Source organism: Spermophilus citellus, assembly GCF_964194105.1.
Source record: "Spermophilus citellus genome assembly, chromosome: 9".
Lineage (NCBI taxonomy): Eukaryota > Metazoa > Chordata > Mammalia > Rodentia > Sciuridae > Spermophilus > Spermophilus citellus.
Window position 1 is genome coordinate 110,549,459 of NC_138191.1, and position 14,797 is coordinate 110,564,255.

The 14,797-nt window shown below is 36.5% G+C and overlaps 2 protein-coding genes across 2 annotated transcripts in view; both read left to right on the plus strand.

Annotated features, from left to right (window-relative positions):
• RHBDL2 (rhomboid like 2) overlaps positions 1-8,354 on the plus strand; it is a 52,805-nt gene extending 44,451 nt beyond the window's left edge. Inside the window, exons 6-9 of the mRNA XM_081308642.1 lie at positions 182-282; positions 2,710-2,770; positions 6,843-6,904; positions 7,639-8,354. Of these exons, the coding sequence (XP_081164768.1) occupies positions 182-282; positions 2,710-2,770; positions 6,843-6,904; positions 7,639-7,818 (404 nt within the window). The 3' untranslated portion in view covers positions 7,819-8,354. The remainder of the gene's footprint in view (positions 1-181; positions 283-2,709; positions 2,771-6,842; positions 6,905-7,638) is intronic.
• Positions 8,355-12,460: 4,106 nt separating this feature from the next.
• On the plus strand, positions 12,461-14,002 carry GJA9 (gap junction protein alpha 9; the record flags this gene model as incomplete). Its single annotated transcript, XM_081308641.1, has 1 exon — positions 12,461-14,002. One exon carries the CDS (start codon positions 12,461-12,463, stop codon positions 14,000-14,002), a length of 1,542 nt encoding a protein of 513 aa, XP_081164767.1.
• Between the last annotated feature and the right edge of the window lie 795 nt (positions 14,003-14,797).

Below are 14,797 nucleotides of genomic sequence, written 5' to 3' on the forward strand. Positions count from 1 at the left end.
GTTTCAGAAAAATTAAGGATAAACTATGTATCTCTATTTATATAGTATACAAGTGATAAAATGAATTTGTTGCTTGTTAATGTGAAAATGGCCCAAACTTACCAAACTTTTACCTTAGATTGGAAAGATTTGTATCTCATGTTTCTCATCATGTCTGATCCTTTGTGTTTTATTTCTTTAGGTTCCCTTGCCAGTTCCATTTTTGATCCACTCAGGTCTCTTGTGGGTGCTTCAGGAGGAGTTTATGCCCTGATGGGAGGTTATTTTATGAATGTTCTAGTGGTAAGAACTTTGGGAACAGAATCTATGGATGATGATGATGATGATGATGATGATGATGATGATAATGATGATGATGATGATGATTTTTGCAGTGCTGTGAATTGATCCCAGGGCTTGGGCATGCTAGGCAGGTGGTCTACCATTGAGCTATATCCCTTGCTTCCGCTTTTTTTCCAAAACAATAACTGTTACTTGGTTCAGAGAATCTTCATTTAACAATATTTAGGGAATACTCATCTTTCTGAGAATCATATGGCCCTTAGAGTTTATCCTTCATGTTTTATATTTTCTTGTTATCTTAAAAGTAATGTGGATTAGCCAGGCAAGGTGGCACATACCTGTAATTCCAGTGATTCAAGAGGCTGAGGCAGGAGGATTGCAAATTTGAGGCCAGTTTAAGCAATTTAGTTGAGGCCCTATCTCAAAATATAAAATAAAAAGAGTTGGGATGTAGTTCAGTGGAAGAACACCTCTGGGTTCTGTCCCTAGTAGCAAGGGAAGGGGGAAGGACAAAGTAATGTGAATAAATAACATTTTAAGTTTAAAAAAAGAAAGTCAAGGTTCCCAGTATAATGTCTTTTTAACAGTCTGACATGCATGTATAAACATTTTTCTATATGTATTTAAACTCCACCAATATTATACAGAAATGGCCTCCCCTTGTACTGTTCTGCATCTTCATGGGGCATCCTGGCCATCCACCCATGTCAGTACACAGAGAGCTCCCTCTGCCTTTGCAGGGCTTTAGAGCATCCTTTGTATATTTGTATCATGATTTTTTTTTTTTTTAACAGAATCTCATTGAAAAAAAAGTGGGGTTGGGGCTGGGGTTGTGGCTCAGCGGTAGAGTTGGAATCTAGCATGGTTCAATCCTCAGCACCACATAAAAATAAATAAATGAAACAAGGTATTGTGTCCAACTACAATTAAAAAAAATAAATATTAAAAAAATGTGGGGCCATTTTGCTTTTCACATTATAAATAATGCTGTAGGGAATGTTCCTTTACATTTATGTTTTGCATTTGTGATTTTTTCTTTTTGATAGGATAAAATCCTAGAAGTGAACTTACTAGGTGAAATTTTAACATTTCAATATGCAAATTCCAAATTGCCCTCTAAAACTGGCATATAATTTTACATTCCCATGATAGTATGTGAGTGCCAACCATTTCTTAACACAGGAAAAAAATTCTGACTTGGCTTCAACCTTTTACCCATTTAGGTATACTATAAAATCACTCTAGTAGGACAAATACCAAGCAATTCTAAAACTGTTTCAGAGGTAGAAGTTACTTCTTAGAAAAATATTTTTCAAACTTTGGATTACAACCCATTAGTGGTTGTGAACTCAGTTGAAGGTCCTGGGCTCCAAAATCAAACAAACAAAAATTTCAGCGTGTGTCACATGGACTAGGAGAAGGCACTCTTTGATTTATGTGTGCAGTGGGTTGTTACATTATTTCTTACTGTAGGTCATGTTCACAGCAGCTTGAAAATAGAATTAACACCCCTGGTGCAGCATCTTCACTTCATAGGAAGGGAGTTAATAACTTGAAGGGGAGGGAGAAGCAACTCAGTAAATTAAAGTGGAGTATGTGACTCAGCAGTTCTCTAAGTGACACCAGGGCTATCACAGGCAGGCATATTTTTTCAAAGTTAAAATAGAACAATGTATTTTGATCAACATTTTCCTTTATTTTGAAATTACTTTTAAAAAAATTGAATTGATACTCAAATTTTAGTTAAGTCTTTGCTAGCTACTATGGGAAAAGAGAGTGAAGAAGTGGCGAATAAGTATTTCCAAAAAAAGCTTGGAACTATTGCATCAGTCTTAGGTTAATGGCACTTATTTATCTAACTATCCACCCATATATTCATTTTTTGACATATTCAGTGTAGACTTTTTATTATCTATATTTAGATAATTTCCAGCTAATAAAATTTCCCCCTTCCCCCTCAGTTCTGGGGATTGAACCCAGGGCCTTGTACATGCTAGGCAAATGCTCTACCACTTAGCTGTACCCGCAGCCCCCTAAATTGAGTCATAAATCATAGAATTAAATGCCATGCTTCATTTTATTGTCCAAAGTGCACTAGCATTGTATTTCTTTTTTTTTTTTTTTTTAATATTTATTTTATTTTTTAATTCTCGGCGGACACAACATCTTTGTTGGTATGTGGTGCTGAGGATCGAACCCGGGCCGCACGCATGCCAGGCGAGCGCGCTACCGCTTGAGCCACATCCCCAGCCCGCATTGTATTTCTTAAAAACTTTTTTAAAGCTTGGCTGTTACAACAATGCTTTGTTTGGCAAATATCTGATGCTTAAACATAGGTTTAAATCACAGAGCTGGTGAAGGGGGGGTAGAGCTGAAGTTTCCTTTGCCACAGATTGCTTACATTATTGTGACTTATCTCTTTGCAAGAATTTTCGAGAAATGATTCCTGTCTTAGGAATTTTCAGACTACTGGTCATCATCCTTATAGGTAAGTGAGTTCGGGGAATATTTTACACCTTTGGTTTAATTGGATCCACCTTCAAAAGGCCTTTTCACATTTCCCAAACACTGCCTAGGGTCAGAAAGAATTGTTGGCTTCATAGGATTAGGCGTGAAGGGAGGAATTTCACAGGAACCACCTCAGGGTGGTTCTTGGAGGGGCCTGGTGAAGTGTTTGGGCTTGTTGTTTCTTTCTAGAGTGGGGAAAGCCAACAAAGCAGAGCTCCAGGTGCCCCCTCTACTTCAACCATAATGTTTTATAAACTGGACTTTCTCTTTCAAATGTTGGAGACTGTATGTGACTTTTGTCTGCAAAGGAAAAGCCTGGAAACCACTGAGATAATCTGCTGCCTTCTCAAGTTTTACATTTTCAGATTAAAAAAAAAAAAACTGATCTAGGATATAAACTCTGAGTGGCAGCTGAGGACTGAGGACAAGAGAGTGGAGGTCAAGGAAACCGAGAAGCTCAAGAGCTAAGAGAGTGACTAAGGTGGCTTTTGAAATCTCTGTGAATTCTAGAATTACACACTAGAGGAGTTTTGGTATGGAAGAACACGCCATGGGTGGGTGGGGGGGGCTGAATTTTTTTTTCTTTTTGGTGTTGGGGATGGAACCCAGGACCTGGTGTTTGACAGGGAAGTGCTTCACCACTGAGCCACATCCCCTGTCCTGAGAGGCTGGGATTTTAACTGAGTCTGAAAGTAAGGATAGATTTGGGTATTAGCAGGACATACAAGGTAGAAGAAAACAAGGGCAGAGGCATGGGTGGGAAGTTTTCAGGGACCTGCTTCCGGTGGAGCTATACTTATTGGGGGAATTGGGGGAGGAGGACAGACCCTGGGGTCAGACTTGAAAGCCAAGGCAGAGGTCACACTTGGTAAAATCTCGGGTTTTTGGTATCAAGGTTTCCATATTCCACATACAGGAACAGGGGCAACTGCCTCTGTGGAAAGATCCTAAATTTAGTTTATGAACCACTTAACGATAAAAATATCAATATTTCATTCTGAGATAAGAGTTCACTTGTTTATAGCTTATTCCATACTGTAGATAATTTCTTTTCATAAGAAATAAAAAAGTTAAGGAAAAATTGTTGGAAGAGAAGGGAAAAGCAAATATCTGGCCCCCATGGGAGCTCGTCAGTTGTTAAGAGTCATCATCAGAACCCATGAACCAGTCATTTGGGCAAACAAATGTTGTCATACAAGTGACCTGGGTCTTTAGTCAATCTGCATGAAGTCTTTGTAGAATAAGCCTCACATCCTTAGTGGGGAAAGGATTTTCATGCTTTTCAAAGTTGAAGTGAAAACCCTTGCTTCATGTGCAGTGTATCTCCAAAGGTGGTTTCTGTGATGTTCTGTCATTCTCGAGGTGCATACTAAAATCACCACATGACCTGTGTCGCTTTGTAGGATCTGCTATTGTCAACATTCCCTGATCCTGACATATCATTTCTAAAAGTTTTTTGGCTTGAAAATGAGAATTAAAACACATACCAGATTCGTAAAATTACAAATTAAGGAATATAAAGATATTTTAATTTGAAACACATTTCTTGAAAACATGTACATTGTTTGGTTTTCTTTTAATTGGTAAACATTACCCTTAATTGTGAAGGATAATTAGATTAAGGACCACATTCATGGGATATGTTATTTAACTAAGAAACTGAGCTTACCTTGGGTAAAAGTTAAGAAAATCTCACATTTTCATCCTTAAAAAAAAAATCCACATAAAGCCAACTCCTTTAAAATGAGTGTCAATAACTGGGTGTAGGAATACATTCCTGCAATCCCAGTGACTTGGGAGGCTGAGGCAGGAGGATCACAAAGTTTGAGTCCAACCTTAGCAACTGTGCAAGAGCCTGTGTCAAAATAAAAAATAAAGGGCTACAGATGTAGCTCAGTGATAAATACCCCTGGGTTCAACCCCTAGGACCCCCCCCCCACAAAAAATTATTAAAAAGTGCCAACTTTCTAATGAGGCAGCAATTAGGTTTATTGGAATAAGGTCCTCTTTTCAGGTGGGAAGACATGTTTCAGTTTAAAGGCTGTAGCAACCCAGGTGCAGGCTCCTCTAGGAGGCAGAAAGAGCTAGGCAGTGATATAAGTAGGGGAAGATAAACAAGAGAGAAATGGGATGGAGAAATTGAGATGGTCACAGAGACTTTTTTTTTTTTTTTTTTTTTTTGAGGCTGTCCCCTGCTGTGGAAGACTAAAGTGAAGGTTTCCTGTTGGCTGCCCTGGTCTTTGGCAGAGTTCTTTCATAGTCCTCCCTGCATGTTATTTATGCTGGATCAGGAAATGCAAATGATGAATGAAAATATGATGCAGAAAAAAAAAAAAAAAGATGCAGCCCCATTTACCCAGCACATTGTGTAACAGCCATTTACAATTAAATCACAATCAAAGTTGGGCACAGTGGCATGCATCTGTAATCCCAGTAATTAGGGAGACTGAGGCAGAAAGATCATAAATTCAAGGCCAGCATAGGCAATTTAGCTAGACCCTGTCACACAATAAAAAATAAAAAAGGGCTGGGAATGTAGCTCAGTAATAAAGTGCCCTGGATTCAATCCCTAGTAGTGGGGAAAAAAATTAACATTGAGTTAATGTTAATTTCACCCTCAATCTCTGTTCCGTGACTTCAACATCAATATGATATTGAATGGGAAACCAGCCAGAACACATGGTCCTGATGCTGTTTTCCCAGAGGCAAGGACTAGGCCTTTCCATCTCCTAGGACACGGTGGCTCACTAAATAGAGCGCAGGGAACTGGGGGATGGGTGTGGAATGTGATAGCTACAAGAGATGTTTCCAAGCTCCCATGTAGGGCAGAGTTCTTCAAGGCAAAGCAACCCAGAAACTCCTCTGTCAGCACAGACCTGACTTAGGAAGAAAGTCTAAGTTCTGGCTCTCATGTTCTGTTGAGGAATGTGGACTCCTTTCCTTTCCTGGTCCATTTTCAGTACTCTTGATGGTAAATAAAGGCAATTAGTATGGTGCATAAGAGTGGAGTCTTGGTTCCTTTATGTATAAAATGCCACCATTGTTCTTCACTTGGATTGCCACAAGTAATCCTCTAGTTGGTTTCCCTGCTCCTATTCTTGCTGTCTTATTATCTTTTCCCTATATAGTGGCCAGAATGATCTTTGTAAAAACAAGTCAGATCATGTCACTCCTATGATCAGAAGCTTTCACAGGCTTCCAATTACTCAGAGTAAAAATCAAAGTCTTTATAGTGCTTCACAAGGCTCTTATGAAATGTATCTTCTGCTGTGTGATCTCATCACCTACCACTTTGTCCTTAACTCTAGTCCAGAATCACCTGGAAGTCTTGTTAAAACAGAATGTGAACTTCATCCTCGGTTTCTTGTTCATAGGTCTAGGTGCAGCCTAAGAATTTTTATTTTTAAGAACTTCCCAGGTGATGCTGGTGTTGCTGGTCTTGGGAAAACACATTTTGAAAACCACTGATCCAGCCATATCAACTGCACTGGTACTCCCCAAACACACCAGGCACATTCCTGTCAAAGAGACTTTGTGCTTGCTCTTTTTCCTGCTTGGAACAGATTGTTACTTCACATATTAGCATGGCCTGCTCCCTCATGTCATATTCTCAGGAGATCTTCCCTCCTATTAAAAGTCACATCCTACCCTTGGCATTCTTGACTTTCCTCTGTTATTTCCTTCACAATACTTAGCACTGTTTGATATAATGTATGTTTTGCTTGTTTGCTCCTCCAGATCATCAGCTCTATGGGGCTGGTCTCTGAACTGTTCACTGCTGCATGTATACCAACTAGAATTGTGCCTGCTACATAGAGAATAATCAATAAATCCTTGTTGGATGAATAAATATAAAATGGAATAATGATAGTACCTACTTCATAGGGTTGTTGAGAGGATTACTGAATTAATGCATGTAGAATGTTTAGAATGGAACCTGGAACAGAATAAAACTCAGGAATTATTATATATCATTATTAGAGGGGAACCAAAAACAGTTGGTGCAATATTGTGGAGATCCTGGGACTTCATCAGGATGTTTTTCCTTCTAGTTGTGTCAGACATGGGATTTGCTCTCTACAGAAGGTTCTTTGTCCCTGAAAATGGGTCTCCGGTGAGTTGCTTCTTTTTTTTTTTAATTAAAATTTCTTTATCAAAAGGGTCATTGAATAAGGGATACAACTCTATGATTTAGGGAAGTCAAATATCCATTTGGAAGTTTTAGAAAACTCGTAAGGAAATCAGACTTTTGGATTGTCCTCACTTACCTCACTGATCACTGCACTTGCCATGTTGATAGCCATTCCAAAACAGGAGAGAAAGGATTTCCCTGTCCACAGAGAATAAAAAGCAGATTGAAATACAGTAATGAAAATTTGGCTCCATATGAATTTATAACACAAAGAGAACTGACTTTCAGTTTTGCTGGGATTAATCTTTAAGTCTGGAGTTTCTATTTGAGTATTTGTGTATATACTATTATTTTTTCAACTCTGCATCCCATTTCAATAGGATGTTCTCATAGAGATCCCTCATGGCCACTCAGTTCCTAGTCTCTTGGTTGGCATTATATAGAACCATCCTAAATGTAATGATGATCAAGAAGAATGAGAAACAATGGCCTCTGTTTTATGTACTCAGAATGGTTAAAAATGACATTTTTTAGCTTTGCATGTTTTAGAACATCTTTTCTCTGTGTACATGGGGTTTTGTGTCTCTTCTGTTTTACCCATAGTTCTCCAGACTTAGACTCTTGTTTATGATGGTATTTGTGTTTCACTAAGAGAGATACAGCCAAAACATGCAATTAGCATTTTCTTATTTCCACTTTTCTTCTTTTCTCCAAAGGTGTCCTTTGCAGCTCACATCGCAGGTGGATTTGCTGGAATGTCTATAGGTTATACTGTGTTTAGCTGCTTTGATAAAGCACTGCTGAAAGATCCAAGGTTTTGGATAGCAATTGCTGCTTATTTAGCTTGTGTCTTATTTGCTGTATTTTTCAACATTTTCCTGTCCCCAGCAAACTGACCTGCCCCTAATTTAAGCCCAATAATAAAAAGAGCCATATGAGGGAGAAATGGAAAACTTTATGAAGAAACAGAGTTCCAACAAATGCTAACAGTTTTATAAAGAGGATAAAACAACACCTAACTCATCAGTTGCAAGCAAGGACTGCTTACAAAAGGGCCTTCTGATTAGAGGAAGAACCTTCTGAATGCCAAGAGCAGGGAGAGAAAGAAAAAACACTAGTAGTAAAAACCAGAGATTGGGTCTTCCAGGCACATGGTATGCATGGATATATTCTATAAAAGAGAACTGGCTTTACTTGGAGGACATACTTTGGAGACTGTTTCATAGAATCCATGGATACTGTACTATGTGAAAAATAAAAACTTTTCATATCTGTGTTATACTCTTGATATACTTTTTTCTTTTTGTACTAGGAACTGAACCCTGGGATTACCCAGACCTTGGACATACTAGGCAAATGCTCTACCACTGAGTTACATCCCCAGCACTTTTAATTTTGAGACAAGAGTCTCACTAAGTTGCCCAGGGTGGCCTTGAACTTGTGACCCTCCTGCCTCAGCCTCCTGAGAAGCTGGCATTACAAGCATGTACCGTTGTGCCCAGATAAAGTATAGGTTTTAACAAGATTAAGATATATGTATTGCTCTGTAAGTTGCTTTTCAATATGACAGCGATCTTTCTGTATCAGTTGATAGAGACCTTTGTTCTCTGAGTTGAATAATACAGATAGTCCATAGTTAAACCATTTCTTTATTGGACTTTTAAATTGTGCTAGTTTTGTATGGTTACCAAGAGTGAATGTCCTAGTATATGCAGTATATTTTTAAGTGTTTGCTGAATGAATATTTCAAGTATCCAGTAGAAATGTTAATTGTGATAGATTTAAATTGCTCTTTGAGTATTTGTATCCAATTATATTCTTACCTAACATATACAAGTTTTCCTCTACTTTGAAAAAAGATATTTGAAATCTTGAAATTTTTGCATTTTGATAGTTAGAATATAATGCTTTATTTGAATTTATCTCTGACTACTGAGGATGAGTATTTTTAAATTTTACCAATAATTATATATTACACAGCATATATGTTTTATAATATATAAACATTAATATACACATAATGTAAACAAGAATATATGTATATAATTGTTCCCTTGATGAAATGTTTCTGTTTAATCTAAAAAGTAGCTTTTCAGGGGAGGAATATTTATCTGCCATGGCCAATGCACCAGGTCACTAGCTCTGAAGAGACCTGTTTAATGACCTGAAGTACAATGTAATTGTTAGTAGAAAACTAGGGAGAGCAACAGAATTTATCTAACCATAAAATCAAACATAACCCATTGATTATGGGCTGATGATGAAGTTATTATCTACTAAGAAAGAAAGATTTTTTTTGGTACTAGAAATATGGGTTACATAACCAAAAATAGTGATGTTTTATTGGCAAAAAATTACAGTAAAAACACATACAAACATCTCCTGATGTCTTAAATTTGACATCTCTGAATTACAGAGGAACCATTTATTCAGTTTAATTTGGAGCTCATAATGCTCTTCTAGATTGTATTTTACTATTAGGAATTCTTTAAAAATTTTTTATCAGTGCATGATAATTAGACATATTAGTGGGATTTGTTGTTACATGTTCATATATATACAACATAATGTGGTTAGTTTCATTCCCTGGAAGCATTCTTTATCTGTGATGTCCAACAAAGTAGCCACTGTGTACATGTAGCTCTTTAAGTTTCTATTAAACAAAATTAAAACTTCAGTTGCTGTCATACACAAACTAGACTGCAAGAGTTCAATTGCTGCATGTAGCTGGTGACTACCTTATTGGACAAAGCAGAAAGAGAATATTTCCAATGTTGCAGAAGTTAGTTCTATTGGCTAGTGCTGTTGTAGAATGAGCAGAAAGGGAAATGGATTTTAGTTGCTAGCTGACTCATCCATGGTGCTGAACTGACAAGAATCTGCTGTATACCTCAAAGGGATGCTTTCAGAGAAGCTGAAGACAGCCATGGTATAACTTCTAAGCATGATTTGCTTCTCAGATTTATCAAAGCTTAAAAAGGTTTGTGTTAATCTCTCTCTTAGCTAATTAAGAAATAATTGTTTGAAATGTTTTTAACTTTTGCTTTTGAATTCTGTGGAACTGTATGTATGTGTACTAGTTTTCATATCATTTGTCATGAAAGTTTTAATTTATAATTAAATTCCATTCCTTCTTTTAGGAAATACTATGTTTTATACTTTAAGGGGAAAAAATACTTCCTTTTATGATTATAATAGTAAAGGGCTCATGGTAAAACATTAAAAAACAAAAATATAAAAAAATTAAGTCAATTTTAATTCCATTATCCAGAGATAATCTGTTAATATTTTGATAGATATCCTTCTAGAGTTTTTTATATGCATTACTCTACATATAAATAAATTTATATTAGTGGACTATACTATTTTGAATTGCACTGAAACAAAATGTTAAATGTCTTTTTATGTTAGTATACATTTATCATTTCTACTGGCTGCCTGGTATCACACTATGGATGTATCATTATTTATTTAACCAATCTTTCTTGGATGGATAATTATTTTGGATGTTTTTAATTCATACTATTATAAATAACAATAATAACAACCCAATTTACATTTTAAAAGTCAGAGTATACTATTATTAATATAATACAGTCGATATAAAGTTTTTCTATCAGGAATATGGCTAAATTTTAGACAACTGCTGCTTTTGTAAGTTTTATTAACTGTACAAATCTTTAAAAAACTAGAGACTCTAGAACCAAAAAGCTAAAACTATCACTATTCAACATTCCTAAACTTAAATGACCTTTTTTAAAAGATGAGGTTGAATTACCTTTTTTTCAAATTTTTTTTTAGTTGTAGATGGACACAATACCTTTATTTATTTTTATGTGGTGCTGAGGATCAAACCCATTGCCTCACACGTGCAAGGCATGGGCTCTACCAGTGAGCCACAACCCCAGCCCCTTAAATGAACTTTTAAGAGAAAACATGATCTCTTGATGTTTCTTTCATGCAAATTTCAAGTATGTTTAAGAGGAAAAATAGTAGTTAGGAAAGATAGTTAAGAACTGACTCTAGAGCCACACTGATGGGTTTGAATGCCAGCTTCAGCTGTGTGACCTTGGCAAATTAAGGCATGCCTCAGTTTCTGCATCATATAGATAAAATGGGATAAATAACAAATGGGTGAAATAGCCACCTCATAAGATCTTTGTGATGAATCTATCAGGATTTTTGTGATGAATGTATCTTGTAACTATAGTATCCTAGTATTTTCTTTGATTGTGTATTATTTCCCTTTATATAAAGGACACAGGACATACATTTATATATTTTAAATGAAAGGGAATTAAAACATTTATTATTTCTATCTTTCCTTTGTGGGAAAGCCTAAGATAGCCTTCATAAATATTATATGGAATTTATTGGCCAATAATCCAAGTAGCTAAATTCTAATTTGTCCCACTGTTCTCTCCAAGAAAGAAGCTACATCTTAAAGAGATAAGACATTGTTACAATATTTTCTATAATACCATCACCACACCAGTGATGAATTTATTTCACCCCATTCTTAATAATATTTTAGTACCATACAACAGCTGAGAAATTTTAGAGTATATTTTAATATGATAAAAATTTATAAATTTTTTATAGCAAAGTGTAAGAATTTTATAAATATTCATAAATATTACTGGAATTGATTTCTAAAAATGCTCAACAACTGCCAGAAAGAAACCGGAATTTAGATATTCAAATGTGTATTAAAAAACTAATCTAAATTCAGGCTAGGGATGTGACTCAGTGGTAGAGTGTCTGCCTAGCACGTGTGAGGACCTGTATTCAATCCCCAGCACCACAAACTAAATAAAACAAGACAAAACACAAAACAAAATAAAAAAAAAAATTAATCTAAATTCCTGTAGCAAGAGCCAGATCATTTCCCCTGGTTTCATTAAATGCTGTATTTTATTGAATTATCAGATGAAGCACATTCATTTTTCCTGAGTATAAATGAAAATTTACAATCACTTACTTTGATTATAAACTCTTACGTAAAATAATCTTAATAGGTTTGTTTGTAATATCAAGTCATTATTTTTAGGACTGTCTCTTAAGAGTTCCCAGTTAAAGAAAATTAAACAAGATACTTAAGCTAAGTAAGATGACTTAGGATGGGAATCTCAGAATTCTATTTTTATTTTTTATTTATTTTGTGGTGGGGCTGGGGATTGAACCCAGGGCCTCATGCATGTTAGGCACACATTCTACCACTAAGCTACATCACTAGCCCAACAATTTTGTTCATAATATATACATGCTTCCTCTAGGTATCACCTTTTTTTTTTTTTGCACTGTAATGTCTAAACAAAATTCTTTTAAACTCCTCAAATCTAAAATACATTCTTTGTGGCAGATGGTTACTGCTATCTAGGGAAAAAAAGTAAAAAAATCAGCACATGGAAAGAGTGATGATTTGTTCATATTTTGGCCATAGGTTTGCTTTAAGAAACAGTGCTCCCTTCAGAATGGAAGAATTTATCTGCCTCCTGTTTGATGGGGTTCAGAGCTAAGATGGCTGAATAAATAAGCATGGGGGACTGGAATCTCCTTGGAGGCATTCTGGAGGAAGTTCATATTCACTCCACCATGATTGGAAAGATCTGGCTCACCATATTATTCATATTTCGAATGCTTGTTCTGGGAGTAGCAGCTGAAGATGTCTGGAATGATGAGCAGTCTGGCTTCATCTGCAATACACAACAACCAGGTTGCAGAAATGTATGCTATGACCAGGCCTTTCCTATTTCCCTCATTAGATATTGGGTTCTGCAGGTGATATTTGTGTCTTCACCATCTCTGGTCTACATGGGCCATGCTTTATACCGACTGAGAGTTCTAGAGAAAGAGAGGGAGAGGATGAAAGCTCAATTAAGGAGAGAACTGGATGGAATAGAGTTTGAAATGCCTGCGAATCAGAGGAGATTAGAGCAAGAGCTCTGTCAGCTGGAACAAAGGAAACTAAATAAAGCTCCGCTCAGAGGAACCTTGCTTTGCACTTACGTGATACACATTTTCACTCGTTCTGTAGTTGAAGTTGGGTTCATGATTGGACAGTACCTTTTATATGGATTTCACTTAGAGCCTCTATTTAAATGCCATGGTCACCCATGTCCAAATATAATCGATTGTTTTGTTTCAAGACCAACAGAAAAGACAATATTTCTATTTTTTATGCAATCCATAGCCACTGTTTCACTTTTCTTAAACATTTTAGAAATTTTCCACCTAGGTTTTAAAAAGATTAAAAGAGGGCTCTTGGGACAATATAAATCGAGGAATGAACACAATGAATTCTGTGCAAAGTCAAAACAAAGTCTAGCCAAATATCAGAGCACATCTGCAAATTCACTGAAACGACTCCCTTCAGCACCTGATTATAATCTGATAGTGGAAAAACAAGCACACAGAGTAGCATACCCAAGTTTAAATTCATCTTCTGTATTTCAGGCAGATCCTGACAATCATGACATAAATGATGAGAAAAGCATTTTGGATGAACAGGAAACTAATGAGATGTACACACTTAGTACTACTTGCAGTCACCCTCAACACATCAGCTCAAAAAATAACAAAGACACTCATAAAATATTTAGAAAAGAAGTTAATGGTAACCACTTGCGGGAAAAAAGAGAAGTTGATGGCAAAGAGAGCAAAAAGAACCATTATTCTAGAGATCACTGTTCTATTCCAGGTATTGCTATAGATACAGACAACCACATGGGGCAGTCACCCCACACAACTTTCTCCCTGGCAGCAGACTCCTGCACCTGGAAACCTCGGTGGCTCAGTACTACGTGGGGTCCCTCTAAAGAAGATGCAAACCAAGGGTCATCTCCTATAGGTAACCTCCAGAGCCAGTTCAGAGAGGGCAGTATCAGAAACCTTCCTCCTTCACAGAGAGACTTCCAACCACTTGACATTCCAAATACTTCAGATTCTTTGGGAGAGTGGTCCTTTGAGTCAAAGTTTATTAGAACCTGCAACAATTCTACGGATTGTCCTCCAAATCATTTAATGTCCTTGACGAACAACTTCATTGGTAGGAGGGTTCCAACAGACCTTCAGATCTGAAGCGTTGTTGCTTTTAGATATTCTGCATATTATGTCATCAGAGTAGTAACAGTGGTGGTGGAACATGGAGAAAATAGATATTTCTAAAGACCAGCTGTTGTGATAGACAACTGCAAACTCATTTCAGAAATGGAAAACAGCTCTAATTCTGAACTGTGAAGGGGGAAGTTCTAAATTCAAAGACGTAGAGTAGCCAAATTAGGATGTATTTTTTAACCTCCCTTAAAAATATGCGAAACTGACTTGGGGAAAATCACATGCTCTGATTCGATCCTAAATGGTTTGGGATCAGATTTTTCTCACAGCCTTAGAAAATTGTTCTTGATCTATGTAATTACTCCTTTTAGTTTCTAATCCTTTATTTTGGATACTAGGTTAATGTTGTTTGCCCTGGGACTTAATAACTTAGTTTCTTTATAAACTGCAAACTGATGTGTGTTGAATATAACCATAATATTACTACCTAGTAAATAAAATATTGAAAAAGATGCAAGACTTTCTCTCACCAGTTCATAGCATCGTGATTCACATTCTGGATTGGAGTCTTTCCTGGCTCTCCTATTCACTGGTCATGTAACCTAGTCATGTCATTTTACTACCATACTTACCTACAAAGATGTTGTGTGAATTAAAATTAAAAAAAAAAAGAAGGGAAGAAAGAAAAAAGAACTATGTTTAAAACGCACTGTACCTCGCGCACACTAAGCGCTCAAAAGGTTTTATTAGCACATTAGTGCTGATCCTCCAGAGGGCTACTTCAAGTCAGCCACAAAACAAGGAGACTCCAAATGAAAA